Genomic DNA, 15,170 nt, shown 5'->3' on the forward strand with positions numbered 1-15,170 from the left:
GATGCTCAGACATTGAAGAACCTTCTTGGTACTTCATGTCGGCAAACTTCTTAACGACCAGCACTTTGTTTCCGCCCGACTTCCTCTCATAAAGGTCTTCGAGTTTCTTCCACAAGCCAAAAGTTGTAGTCTCTTGGGATACATGGTGAAAGACACTGTCGTCAATCCACTGTCGAATGTACCCAATTGCTTTTCTGTCAAGCTTGCTCCACTCAGCCGCAGCAACCACTTCCGGTTTTTCTCCTCCATTCTCAATGGGTTATGCCAAGTCCATATAATAAAGCAAGTCTTCCATCTTGGCTTTCCAAATGGTGTAGTTATTCCTATTCAGACTCGTCATGCGAGTGTTCATGGAATGGTCCATTTCTACAAGTTATTTAAACTCAAATCTTCTCTCAGGAATTTTGTCAAACACCTTCCGACCAAGATTTGCATAACACCCTAGGCTAATCTAACCTGGCTCTGATACCACTTGTTGGGGTTTATACCAATACCAATCGATTCCCCCACTATACAGATAACTTATATTTGAACTCAATTCAACTCCAGACAACAATCTCAATATCAACTACAACCTAGCTAACATGCCCAACTCGCTAAACAACTATTAACAACAAATAATAATATAAAGCAGTAAAAGCAAACCACAACACAAAGATATACCGTGGTTCGGCCAATGGTGCCTACTTCCACAAGAGCTAGTCCTTATATAAAGTGGGAAGGAAGATTACAATCTTTCCTTTCAGTCTCTCACCTTACTAGATCACTCTTATCTCTTTACAGGGTTGTATCTCTGTAAAGGTTATCTCTCAATCTTGATAGCTTTCAAGATTGGGTTTTCTTTGATTTTTGTGTTGCTTCTCGTGTGTTTTGTTTTGCCAAAAACCAAAACAAATAATGCAAAACTCGTAGTTCTGCAAAAATAGAATCCTGCCAAAATAGGCATGGGCACGGGGCGCGCTCGGAATTATACTATCGAGGGCACGGGGTGCGCTCTTGCCTTGGACGATGTCTAGGCGCTTGAGTGCATGGTGCGCTTCATATTGGCTTGTGGAGGGCGCGGGGGCGCGCTCTTGCCTTAGACGATGTCCAAGCACTTTAGCACGGGGTGCGCTCTATCTTCTCCACACAAGCTGAACTGATTTCTCTCCTTCTCCTCATGTGAGGGATAACTCCAACAGGATCTTGGTCTATTAAAATATTTCCTTGGTATTGAAGTGTCAAGATCAAAGGAAGGTATTTTTTTTATCTCAACAAAAATATGCCTTAGACCTACTAAGTGAGACTGGTATGACAACATGTAGTCCAATTAGCACGCCTATGGAAGAAAATTTGAAGCTAGGCATATATCCGGATCAAGTTCCAACAAACAAGGTGCAATATCAGAGATTAGTTGGGAGATTGATGTATCTTGCACATACTCGGCCTGACTTGGCATATGCACTAAGTGTTGTAAGCTAATTCCTGCACTCTCCAAGCGAAGAACATATGACTGCAGTTACCCCTATTTTGCGCTATTTGAAATCATCTCCAGGAAAAGGGATTATGTTTAGAAAAGGCAATAATCTAGATGTCAAAAGATACACTGATGCAGATTGGGTTGGATCATTCACAGATAGGCGATCTACAGCAGGATACTTTACTTTTATAGGTGGAAATTTGGTCACTTGGCGAAGTAAGAAGCAAGTTGTAGTTGCTATATCTAGTGCTGAATTTGAGTTCAGGGGAATGGCTAAGGCAATATGCGAACTATTGTGGATCCAGAATTTATTGGATGACCTTAATATTAAGCACAACAGTCCAATGAAGCTATATTGTGATAACAAGGCAGCTTGTGATATTGCCCACAACCCAATTCAACATGATCGAACTAAACATGTAGAAGTTGATATACATTTCATCAAGGAGAAACTAGAAGCAAGGATTATTGAAACACCTCATGTTCCATCTCAAGAACAACTTGCTAGCCTACTCACCAAGGCCGTGTCAAGTCGAGCATTTAATGACGCTCTAAACAAGTTGTGAATGAGCGACATCTATGTACCAATTTGAGGGGGAGTGTTGACGATTCTAGAAGTAATTTCAAGTTGGTGTACTTTCATATATAGACTGATTATATGTTTCCCTTATTGTAAAGATGTTTTCCTAAATTAGAGATACGCTCTTATGGCATAGAGAGATTCGGTCCTAAACTTTAGGATCTCAACTATGTGAATCTGCTATTTATGCCCATGATCTTGCAGAGAAATATGAGTGAGTGTTATACTGTTTTTTTTTTCGTCAAAGCTATTATGGCTGAAGCAAGAGCATTACATTTCGGGTTGAAGATCTTAACTTATCTACAGTTGAATGATATTCGTGTTATAGTTGAGACTGATTTGAAATTCATTCATCATTGCATTAAGTAATCATTTGGAGATATTCCTTGGGAGGTGGCTTGTGTTATTTAAGACTGTTCACAATTGATAAATAACCTGGAATGGATTGATATGAAATGGAATTATTGTGAATCGAACTTTGTGGTGGATGCTTTTGCTTCTTTTGCCTCGGATTGTGCTGAAGATGCTTCTTAGTTATATAGTCCGGTTGGTTTGAAAGTTAATGTATCAAGAGAATTTATGTACTATTTAGATGCTTCTTTTTTATTTTGGTGGATGCCTATTTAATCGAACCACCAACGTTTGTATGTAATCTACTTTTGTATGATCTTACCGCTTGTACAGAACGATTATGCGATTACTAAAAAAAAAAAAAGATTGGATGGTCCTACCCTTTAAAGGGCAGGACGCTAGCAATCCTCCAACCCAGCCATAGTACTTTTGTGTTTCGGAAGATACGTATGCATCGGATTCCTCAATTTCTGATAATATGGGGACAATTAGAAATGTTTTACCGCCGAAAAAAATTAGTGTGGTTGACTATTAGGTCGTGGGATCAAGTCGTGGTAAAACACCAAAATTGTTTTTAGAAATGTCGAGAATATACAAAAAAACAATTCAGACACAGAAAAATTCGGTAATTATTGCCCAAAATTAGATGCTTGTTAACCAAGTAAAATACTTGTTAAGCAAGTAACTCACTCGTGTATAAATATTATTTATGAGTTTGCCTCTACAGAAACAAATCTTGCAGGAGAAGCTCATACCCCATTATATTTTCTCTACAAAATTCTTTACATCTTATCTGTCACTCTTGCAGGAGGCAATTTGACAAGAGCAGCAAAGGTCTCTCTTTCTCTAGTCTCCAGTAAGTAACCTCATCCTCTTTCATTTGGGTTTTTTTTTCAATTTTTCAACGTTCAGTGGTTGTTATTTTCTTCTTTTATAAAAAATAAAAATGTTTGTTCTTTTATAAACCCATTTATCTAGTTCCTGATTTGTTCTTGTTGGCGGTTTCTTTGGTCAGGTTTATTGATTTTTCTGGTCATTGGCACCAATTACACAGCCGAAGACCAAAAAACATCAAAGCAACTAGAAACATGTTTTCTACAACAAAGATGCCCTCAACATCATCACTATTTTCTGCCTACACCTCTGTTGCAACTTTCTTTATGCTCATTCGAGCCATAGCAACCGAAGCAAAGAGCATTTTGACCCAATTCATTCCAGAAGAACTCCAAAGAAAAATTCTCTCAATATTTGAACGTTTTTATAAAAAACCTCCTTCTGTTCTCACCCTTGTCATCAATGAATACAATGCCCACATGGGGAACGAATTGTACGAAGCTTCAGAAGTCTACTTGAGCACCAAAGCCGCGAGTCCCTCACTCGATAGGCTCATTGTTAGCAAACAACAAAGAGATAAGAAGGTAACTGTAACAGTTGAGAAAGACCAGGACATTGTTGATGTGTTTGAACACATTCAATTGACATGGAAACTGGTCAGCTTGGAGAAGGAATCAGGACATAGGGAAGTCAAGTTCTTTGAGCTTTGCTTCGACAAACAGTACAAGCAGATAGTGATGGACTCTTACTTGCCTTATGTGCTAAAGAGATTCAAATCAATCAAAGAAGATAACAGGGTATTGAAGCTCCATTCACTTGGATTTTACGGTGATGGCGATGGAGATGTTTGGGGGTCAATCAAGCTCGATCATCCATCCACTTTCGATACACTGGCAATGGATTCAAAGATGAAGAAGGAACTTCTAGAAGATTTAGATAGATTTGTGAAGAGGAGGGAATTTTATAGAAGAGTAGGGAAGCCTTGGAAGCGTGGATATCTACTATATGGCCCTCCTGGTACGGGTAAATCCAGCTTAATTGCAGCTATGGCCAATTATCTCAACTTCAATGTATATGATATGGAGCTTTCCAGTATCTACAGCAATTCAGAACTTCGGAGGTTGTTGATTGCTACTGCAAACAGATCGATACTTGTGATTGAGGACATTGATTGCAGTGTTGAGTTGCAAGACAGGACAACTTCAGAAGAAACCAGATATGAAGGAAACAATCAGGTGAGTTAATAAGGACTCTCTCACCCTAGTACTACACAGATTATACATCTCCAAAGTACATTATAGTTTGCTTAATTGTAAATGTCTTTTTTCCCTTAATTCGCAGAACTCGCAGCTGACCCTTTCTGGGTTACTCAACTTCATTGATGGCCTGTGGTCCAGTTGTGGAGACGAACGGATCATAATTTTCACTACCAATCACAAGGACAGGCTTGATCCCGCATTGCTACGGCCTGGTCGTATGGACATGCACATCCATATGTCCTACTGCACACCTTCTGGATTCAAGCTCCTTGCCTCCAACTACCTACAGATCAAGAACGACCCGCTCTTTGAAGAGATTGAACTCCTAATAAATTATGTAAATGTGACCCCTGCAGAAGTTGCTGAAGAATTGATGAAGAGTGATGACACCAAAGCTTCACTCAAAGGGCTAATTAACTTCCTTGAAAGAAAGAAAGCTGAATGTGACAAATCCAATGATAATAATGTGGAAGATCGTGGGAGGGCAGAAAGTCTAAAAGCTGAAAGTGAGCATGAGAACGAAGTAGAAAAGAATAGTACATGCGCAAAGGAGAGTGAAATTACCCTTAGTGCGGATTGTGAGAATGATTAGAGAAAAAAGGATGTGAAAGCTTGTATCAGTTTCTCACATACTTGAGTAGTAAAATCATGATATAGCATCTAAAACAATCATAACTCTCTTCTTCAAATATACAAGAAACATATCAGCTTTTATTCAACGCAATGCATCATAGAGTTCTTACCTCACCACTACTGGGTTATCAGCTTATCATACTCAAGCATTTTATATGAGCGTGCCTTAGAACTTGCCACTCGGAAAGAAAACAATGCATCACTCGGTTATTCCCAAATCGTATGTAAGATTTCTTGCGACTTTTTAATTTTGTGCACCAAAAGTACCAAGAAGGTGAGGGGTCAGGTCAGGCAGAGGCAGGAGAGGTTCGAGTAAAAAATCATGTTTTCTTTCCGAGTGATCCCTAAATGTTGAAAAATCACTCGATTATTCCCAAAAGTACCAAGAAAACAATGCATCACTCGGTTATTCCTAATTTTCGAGGTGTTGCATTTTCGTCATTCATTCAACACCTCCCTTATTTTGCTTTTTACTCATTTGGTAACTAAAAGATGATGTGGATGGAAACAACTCCACACGCTACGCGTGAGCCAACACACGTTGGGACAATACAGACGAGGCAATCATCAAGTTCTTCACAACATGGGTAACCGAGGATCCAAGCCGTGTGGAAAGATTCTTGGAAGGTGATGGAGATCGAGGGTCTAGATGTAAGTATGTAACAGGATCCAAGGGGGTGAAAATGTGCCTTTTGCATATGTCGAGCAATGATGACCCTTGAAAGTTTGCATGCTTACTTCTTGTTTTCTTTTTCCGATAGCTTTGCATGTTTCCTTGTTGCTAGCAAAGAGGATACAAGCTTTCGAGTGGGTGCCCATAAAGGATGTACCACCGGAGTACCAGACCCTACTGAGACTTTCGCTTTTAAGAGCTGTTATACTAAAGAGGCTTTTTTCCAGTACGCTTTCCTGCCTAGTTTGCGTGCGGAGTTTGGTGGATGATCTTGATTTCCATATTTCTATCTGTAGATTGTTCACCTCACTTTCATTTCTTTTTTTCTTTCTTTATATGCTTCTTAAAGCTTCTCAACCACGGTTCAAGACAAAGTTGATCGTGACACTGAATAACTTTTTTTATTGGGTTAACTAGAATTTACCCCCAAATTAGAGTCTTCCTCCCAAATATACACAAAAAATACACTGAGGAGTGTCCTAATTGGCTCATCTAGTCGGGGTAGTTAACCCTTTTTTATTTTGTCAAACGAGTTATTGACTTTGACATACTGCTTTTAATAGGTCAATGTCAAATCCAACCCCCATATTTTTGCTATATTAAACTAAATTGATTTTCAATTTTCATAATGCAAGAAAAAAATTAAAATATTGCACAATCTTAATTACTGCAAGCCAGGGGGCAGGGTCCGCTTGGCACCCTCACTTTCCACCCCAAAAAAAATACTATTTGTCCACATGTTATTTCGTCATAACCAAAACCTAAAACTCAAGGAGGCAAATAGAAAAGAAAAAAAACGAAAAAGGGAACCAAACCCAGCCCAAAAACAGTAACCCAGACTCCACAACTGCTGAAACGAAAATGGAGGCATCAACACAAATCATCAAGCATACCCAGTTCTCATATGCCATCAGATAACAGGAAACTTGAGCCTATAACATTTCATCTGGAATCAATGGTAACTAGTTGAAGCACCCATCTTGTTCAGAATACTGTTATAGCAGTACCATCCTTTCTATACAAACACACATCTTGTTTGAACGGCTGAAAGTGGGTTTGCAATTTCTGTGGTTTTTAGCTATTTGATTTTTCTTAATGAATTATGTGTGTGGGTTTTAGAGGACGAGGGGATGGAAGACAAAGTTCATCTTGGGTTTTCTTTATTAAAAGCCTTCGTGGGGTTTGTTGTGTTTCAATTAGAAAATAAAAAAAATAAAAACAAAACAAAAAAACGGAAGTTAACTAGCTGTTAACTCGGGACACGTGGTACAAAGTTTTATACAGTTACTGAGTTCCCAGCCCAGTAACCGGTTACTGCATAGCTGGACTCCCCAAAAATAATAATAAAAAATAGACTCCCCAAAAATTAACCTCACACACTCTCTCTTTTCTTAAAAAAAAAAGTAAATAAATAAAAACCAAAAACCACTCACTATTGACCTCGGTCTCTCACTCTCTTTTATACTTGAGAACGCCACTGTAAGTTTTAAGTAAATTTTCTAAACTATTTTTTTTTTGTAGGTTTAAACTTGATGGCTTTATTTTTTCATTGAAATTCAAAGTAAGAGATTTCATTAATTAATTGCTTCTTAGATACTGTTTAAACAACTATGTTAAAGTATTTGATCAAAGGAAAATCGTTGCCAACTCAACCACCGCTAAACATAGAAGATGTTGGTAATGCTGAAATAGAATCCTCCTCAAAGCGAAGTCACCAAAAAACTGAGAATGGTGGTTGAAATATTAGTTAAAAGAAAAAAACTAATGAATTTTTTTATTAGGTTTGAAATATTAGTTTAAAAAAATGATTTTTTTATTATTATTATGTCTTGGCTGTCTGGATGGCTCACCTTCACTTAATATCCTGGCTCCGCCACTGACTGCAAGAGTACAACAAATTTAACTTTTGTAAGTGATGAGGTGAAGCACATTTTACACAGTTTGAAAACATAGATGCCATCTGATCCAAAATGACAATCAAGATACAACTTGTGTGATGTGAGGGATTCTAAACCTTAGGCTTTTAGCCAACAAAAAGAGGTGGGAAAGGAAGTTTACAGGGCTACATTGAAATTAGATTGCACAGGAAAAGGCACGCTTTAATTCCCCATGTACACATAGATAATCCAAATGTCTAGATGTAACTGAGGGTTAATATAAACTAAAGTGTGAAAACTCAGTCAGGAAGAGTTGGTAATTATGGCTGAAGTAGATGGAGCAATTTGAAAGAGAAGCTTCCTTCGACTTGCTTTACAAAAATTAATATAGAGTCCTGGATTAGGCAGCCTCCAACCCAAACCTAAACAGCGAAGTCCAAAGCAAGCCTAATACACCCCCACCTAAATCACGCATGACTGAGAACAACCTTTTCAACCGATATCATCTCTCTCGCACACTCACCAAAAAAACCAAAAATCAAAAACCAAAAAAACAAACCAAAAACAAAACTTGATTTTGTGCATTCTAACCGCCAAACCGCCATTGTTAACACTCATGCATTATAGACATTGAGTTTGGGCGACATTGTGGAGTTGAGTTTGAGAGTTGGAGTTGGAGTTTGGAGATTTTGACTTTGTTGATTCAATTGGGTTGTTGTGGAAGGCAAACAAGGATAGTTTCGTTGGTGCAAACAAGGATTTCTTCAATTTCAAATATCAATTTTTGTGAGTGCATTTTGTTTAATTTTTTTTAATTCAACTCTAGTTTCTCAATTTGTGGTTTCTATTGTTGAATAATAAGTATGGTTGTTATTGTTGAATAATTTGTGGTTTCTATTGTTGATTATTATACAATGCAAGTTGTTTGGACTCTAAAACGAAGTATTGTTTGAAAAATATTGAAACGACCTAGTGAGGTCGTTTTGAAGATGCCCCAAACGACTCAGGGAGGTCGTTTTGGAAATAGCCCAAACGACCCAGTGAGGTCGTTTGAATGTTTCTATTATTATTATTATTATTTTAATATTCTTGAATATTCTTTGTATAAGTTAATACAAAATTTAGAGTTAGAAATAGAGTTGAGTGTTTGTAGTGTTTGAGTGTTAGTGTTTTTCAATTATCCGTATTAGAGTGTTTGTATTTTGTGGCACTTGTAATGTCGAAAGAATTGTAATTTAGCTCGAAAGGTAGAAAGAAAACATTGTAATTTAGATGGAAATGTAGAAAGAATTGTATCCTAGCCTATATACTTTCACCGTTTTACGGGCAATGTACCTTGTCGAATAAGCTGAAATGGTGAATATATGGAAAACTTAATTTGAGTAGTAATGCAATGTCTGGTTTAATACCAGAGTTTGTTGGTTAGTTTTAGAATCTTCGGTTACTTGATTTGTCGAGAAATGAGTTTTATGGAATTATACCTGGTGCATTGTTGAAGTATTATTTTAAGACTAGGTTCATTTGTATTGAACATAACAATTTATCTAGTTCGATTGCATTATCTACTGGAAATTGTTTGAATTTAATGGTATTTGATTTTTCTTTTAATAATCATAGTGGTATACCAATTATGGCATTTGTTTCGTTGTGAAGTAATTCTTGTTGGAATTTTTGGAAGTTTGGAAGTTTTGGAACTGTAATAGTAATGTTAAAAATCAGAATATGATTTAGATTTTATTTAGATTTGATTAAACTTATTATAGTTACTAATACTTGTTTTATTTTTCTTTGTAGCAATGGGTCATCGATCAAAGAATGTAAAGAATGTAGCGAAAACTACATTCAAGGGTGTGCAGAAGTTGTTTGGCGGCGGTTCCTCGAGTGGTGACGCGCCTGAAAGAAAGAGAAGAATGGGAGAGGGCATCATGGCATCAGTGTATAGAGGGGACCACAAAGAAAAAGAGGTTCCTGAGGTTCTTGAAATTCCTAAAATTCCAAGTGAAGATAGTGTAGATAGTGATAACAATGTAGGTTTAGATGTAAATATGGATCATGGAAAGAGTATAGTGGAAGAGGAGGGTGAGGAGGGGGAAGAGGAGAGTGGTGAGGAGGGGGAAGAGGAGAGTGGTGAGGAGGGTGAGGAGGGGGAAGAGGAGAGTAATAAGGAGGGTGATGAAGAGGATGACAATGGGGATGAGGAGGAAGAGGAGGAGCAAGATGATGATGTGGAAGAAAATATGGTAGAAGTCGTACCACCAGTGGAAGAATCACCTATAATATTGGATTTTGTGAGAAAATCCAATGATGATTTGGAGTTCAAAAGAGGTTAGTATAGGGGTGGCCCATATGAGTCACAGCTGTTATATGACTATGTGGTATCTGTCGCTCGCAATGTTTGGGAGAAGAGGGTAATATTTTGATTTTCTTTAGTACTTTGATTTTCTTTTACAAAATCTTTTGTTTCTACTCATTAAATCTAATGCGTGTTTGGTTGCTTCAGGAGGATCGTGGAGCGTTGAAGTGTGTTTCGCACTTAGCGAAGTTGTGCCAATGAAATTTCATGAACGAATTTAGAAAGTCTCCGAGATTTGAGCACGAGCTGAGAAGAACAGGGTTGTATGATCTCGTATTAAGTTATCACGAGCATATGGATCCACCATTGGTCTCTGCGTTTGTGGAGAGGTGACATCCGGAGACCAACACCTTTCATATGCCATTTGGGGAGATGATTGTGACTTTGGACGATGTTGTGCAAATCTGTGGAGTCACAGTTAGAGGAAGAGCGGTGCAAGGGGATAGTAAGTTGAACTTACAACAATCAGTAAATCTCCTACATCGTGCTCTGGGTCTCCCCATTTCTTTGATTAAGGCGGAGATGGAATCTAGCAAGTTCATTTCAAAAGTAAGGCTAGAATTCCTCCGAAAGCATTTTGCTAACAAGGTTCATGATAAACCTATATATAACGCTGTTGAGAAGGTGGTGGAGAAGGCCTCGAGTTTGCAGGAAGTCCAACAGGCTGTCAGAGCTTTTATCCTGTTTTTCTTTGGATGTGCCATTTTTACTGACAAGTCTGGGACTGGAGTGCCTCTATGTTATCTAAGGCCATTATTGAAATTCAGTGAGATAGGAGAGTATGCATGGGGTGCAGCAATTTTGGCGTTTTTGTATAGAGGTCTTGGGGCTGCCACATGTGCGAAGGTGAAGGGGTTACAGGCTATATAACTCTTCTACACGTAAAACTTTAGTATTTTAGAGATTATTTTTAATGTTAATTTTATTACTCTATCAATATATTAACTATTTGTGTATATATATATCTAGGCGTAGATCTATGAGTACTTCCTGGTATTCAGACCAATCCCAAACATGGACTATAGCTTGTCTGAGTCGTGTGCTCATAGACACAATAGTCGCTCTGCACTATGATGATACAAAGCATGCATTGCAGTATTATCGAGCGACACTTGATGATATGAATTATTTCAATGTAAGTATTTAAGTTTAAGTATTTAAGTTTGTTTATATATATATATAGTAATTGATCATTGGAGTTGTTAATGACACATTTGATTTTATTTTAGGTTGATTAGCATCCCTACAATAATGTCAGAGCTACAAGCCTGATCGATGACACTGCATTTAATTTTTTAAGGGATTGATTTGTTTTTTCAACATTGTCGAGCTTTACGCTGTCGCAAGGGTTGTGCGTCAGTTCGGTCACGTGCAGCTTATACCCGTAGCTCCTCCAACACCAAATTGGACGACAAGAACTGTAGCAGGACGCGAGCATGAGGTGAGATGGACCAATATTGGGCCAACTTACTGGGAGTCATACATGGCAGAATCACGTGATCCAACCATGCAATTGATGAGCTATCTCGTCTTATCCATGGGAGTGTCATCCAAACTACATGATTTGGTATACGAGGAATTCTCACATTCGATTGGTAAACCCTGAGCGTCCTCCTATTCATTTCTCCCTAGAGACACTTTCCAACTGTACACCGATTGTGAGTATTGTGATTTTAAATTGAGTTTCTCTAATTGTGATTTTTTGCATTCGATTGGTAACTTATCTTGATTTCTCTTTTTTCGACAGAACGACGTCATCGATGAAACTAGTCACATGCTAGAGAGAGGTCTGCAATTAGCTGGGAATAATATTCCAGAGAAAGCAAAGTCCTCCTTCGAACAAGCGTACAACTTGACTAGGTACAAGTACAGTGGTAGGTGTTATAGTTCATGATTTGTTTCAGTTTAGGGTTTGTAACTTTGGAAGGAATGGATAGATTAATGAATGAATTTTGATTGGAATGAATGAATTTTGATTTTGGAATGAATGGATGTTAAGTGGAATTTGTTGTTATTTGAGTTTACAAATAATGAATTTTGGAATGAATGGAGCCTTCTACTTTTAGGTGATCATGATTCGAGAACAATAAGCCTTTACCTGGTGTAAATTTCAAATATCTCAATATACACTCTACAGCATCCATGTGAGGTTTAGATGGGTCATGCATGAATTGACTCGCGACACTAACTACATACGCAATATTTGGCCTAGCATGAGATAAATAGATTAGTTTTCGTACAAGCCTCTGGTATCTCCGTTTATCGGTTGGAGTTGCATTCAAACATAGAAACAACTTGTGGTTCTGCTCAATGGGAGTATCAACTGGCTTACATCCGAGCATTCCTATTTTGGATAATAAATCAAGAATATATTTGCGCTGGGATAAGAAAATACCATGTTTTGATCGGGCTACCTCAATCCTAAGGAAATATTTAAGGTCTCCGAGTTGTTTCATTTCAAACTCAGAAGCCAAATACAGTTGTAAACTAGAAATCTCCTCATGATCATCGCCTGTCACCACCATATCATCAACATAGATAATCAAAGCAGTGATTTTACCTTTTCTGTGTTTTAAAAACAAAGTGTGATCTGAGTTGCTTTGTTTGTAGCCGAACTTTTTCATAGACTTGGTGAACCTGCCAACCAAGCTTTTGGGGACTATTTCAACCCATACAATGTCTTCTTTAGTTTACAAACCATTGTTGTATCCAAGTATTCTGGTATACCTGGGGGAGGATCCATATATACTTATTCAATAAGATCTTCATGCAAGAAAACATTTTTCACATCAAACTGAAGAAGAGGTCAATATTTATTAGCTGCTAGTGACAAAAGTACTCTCACAGTATTGAGTTTGGCAACCGGTGCAAAAGTTTCTTGATAATCTACACCATAAGATTATGTATACCCTTTTGCAACCAGTCGAGCTTTGTATCTCTCAATAGTCTCATCTGCTTTGAACTTGACTGTAAATACCCATCTGCACCCACGGTCTTCTTTCCCTTCAATAAGATTACAAGTTCCCAAGTGACATTCTTTTTCAGTGCTGCCATTTCTTCTGCCATAGCTTTGGTTTATCTAGAATCTGCTAAAGCTTCCTGCATTTTACTAGGAATAAAGACTGATGATAACTAGAATACATAAGATGCATATGACTTGGACAACTTGTGAGATGACACATGGTTGCTTATGGGATATTTCACTTTAGCTTTAGGATTAGGTTCATATTTAATTAGTGGTTGGCCACGGTTAGATCGAGGTGGAAGATGATATTGAACTAGTTTAGAATCAAAACTAGGTATATTAACAACATCATGAATATTATAATCAACAACATTATGAATATTGGAATCATCAATAATAGAGTTAGGCAATACCTCTAATGGGTCCTCTGGAGAAGGTTGGATCAGTGGATCCGTTGTAGGAGGTAATGTGCTATCATGGGCTTGATCTTCACATCCTTCACCTAAGCACTCAGTGGAGGTTGCATCGACTTCTTCTATTGAGTTTTTATCATTCGGTGATCGTAGTCTCGATAAATCAAAGACCATTATATCATCATGATGATTTTGCATTTCATTTCTATTCTCCCCCTGAAGTGAAGAGTCAATGATCTTTGTTGTATAAAAAAGTTCGTATTCATGGAAAATGACATCCATGGAAACATACAATTTTTTAGAAGATGGATGATAACACTTATAACCTTTCTGAGTTGAGCCATACCCAACAAATACACACTTCAATGCACGTGGGTCAAGTTTGGTGAGTTGTTGTGTATGTAAGTGAACACACACCACACACCCGAAGATATGAGGTGCTAAATGAATAATGGGAGGAAGCGTACAGTGGTTAAAAAGCACATCTAAGGGTCTCTGAAATTTTACAACACTATAAGGTGTACAATTAATCAAGTAAACAGCAAAGTTCAAAGCTTCACCCCATAAGTGAGATGGGACATGACCACCAATTAATAGAGACCGAGTAACCTCCAAAAGGTGTCTGTTTTTTTGTTGTGCAACCCCATTCTGTTGGGGTGAATAAAAGCAAGAGGTTTGATGTAGAATACCAACCAAATGCATAAATCCAGTCAATTCTTTCTTGAATGCCAAACTGTGTGAGCACCATCTTATGGAAAAAGGGAAAAACTGTACATACATCATTTTTATGCCTCAAAAAGTATACCCAGGTCATCCGGGTGTAATCATCGACAAATGTAATGAACCATTCATTCTGTTATGTGTAGGACGTGGGGCAGGATCCCAAACATCTGAATGAACTAAAGAAAAAGGAGCATCAGCTTTATTATCACTCGAATAGAAAACAGTACGATGCCTTTTCACCATTACACAAGTTTCACAAGCGAAATCAGAAAAACTACAACCATTCAATAATGATGGAAATAATCTCCTAAGATAACCAAATGAGGGATGTCCTAGTCGTCTATCCCATAGCCAAATATCTCTTTTATTATTCTTAACCTTGTCGTCGTCACTCATAACATGAACTAGTACTCCTCGATTGGACCGTTGAAAACCATCCTCCAGATAGAACAATCCTCCACTCTGTTACTGCCAATCCTCTCCATGGTATGGATGTTCTGAAAAATATAGTAAGTTGGAAAAAACAAGGCAACACAATTATTAGACTTGGTTAACTGGCTAACAGAGAGAAGCGCTACGCCAGAAATGCATGAAAACGATGATTTATTTCGTCCTAAATCGAGATTTGCAATGGGAGATAGTGTCCCAGACTCTGTCGTGAATAGCACTGTCATTAATATTTATGATGAGAAACAACATGGTAAGTTGAATTAGAATTGCGATGGACATGAGACAATTTATGTCGTCGTTAAATTTAGGACACAAAAAACCATCGTAAAGTTCTTTTACCCCAAAACAGCCTATTTTCAAAACTAGAACTCAACCAACCATCGTACTTTTGTGACCTAACTTTAGGACGTTTATTTCCATCGCATTTTGTTTTTGGGAAGTCAATTAACGACAATATTCTCCATCGTATTAGTTTAAAATATATTTTTTTTGGTAGAATCTATTTTTTCCTAGACACTCACCCTTGCTAATTGTTACCTGATTTGACGTTTCTCAAATCATAAAATCAACTACACAAAAGCTACATACTAAGGCAACACA

The 15,170-nt window shown here is 37.7% G+C and overlaps 1 protein-coding gene across 1 annotated transcript; it reads left to right on the forward strand.

The window, feature by feature from the left end:
• The first annotated feature begins 3,120 nt into the window (after nucleotides 1-3,120).
• On the forward strand, nucleotides 3,121-5,202 carry LOC147514950 (AAA-ATPase At3g50940-like). The gene is made up of 3 exons (XM_086585625.1): nucleotides 3,121-3,246; nucleotides 3,406-4,459; nucleotides 4,566-5,202. The coding sequence occupies exons 2-3, from the start codon at nucleotides 3,479-3,481 to the stop codon at nucleotides 5,073-5,075; spliced, it is 1,491 nt and encodes a 496-aa protein (XP_086441751.1). The 5' UTR covers nucleotides 3,121-3,246; nucleotides 3,406-3,478; the 3' UTR covers nucleotides 5,076-5,202.
• The last annotated feature ends 9,968 nt before the right edge of the window (nucleotides 5,203-15,170 follow it).

This window comes from Coptis chinensis, chromosome 2 (assembly GCF_015680905.1).
Source record: "Coptis chinensis isolate HL-2020 chromosome 2, ASM1568090v1, whole genome shotgun sequence".
Lineage (NCBI taxonomy): Eukaryota > Viridiplantae > Streptophyta > Magnoliopsida > Ranunculales > Ranunculaceae > Coptis > Coptis chinensis.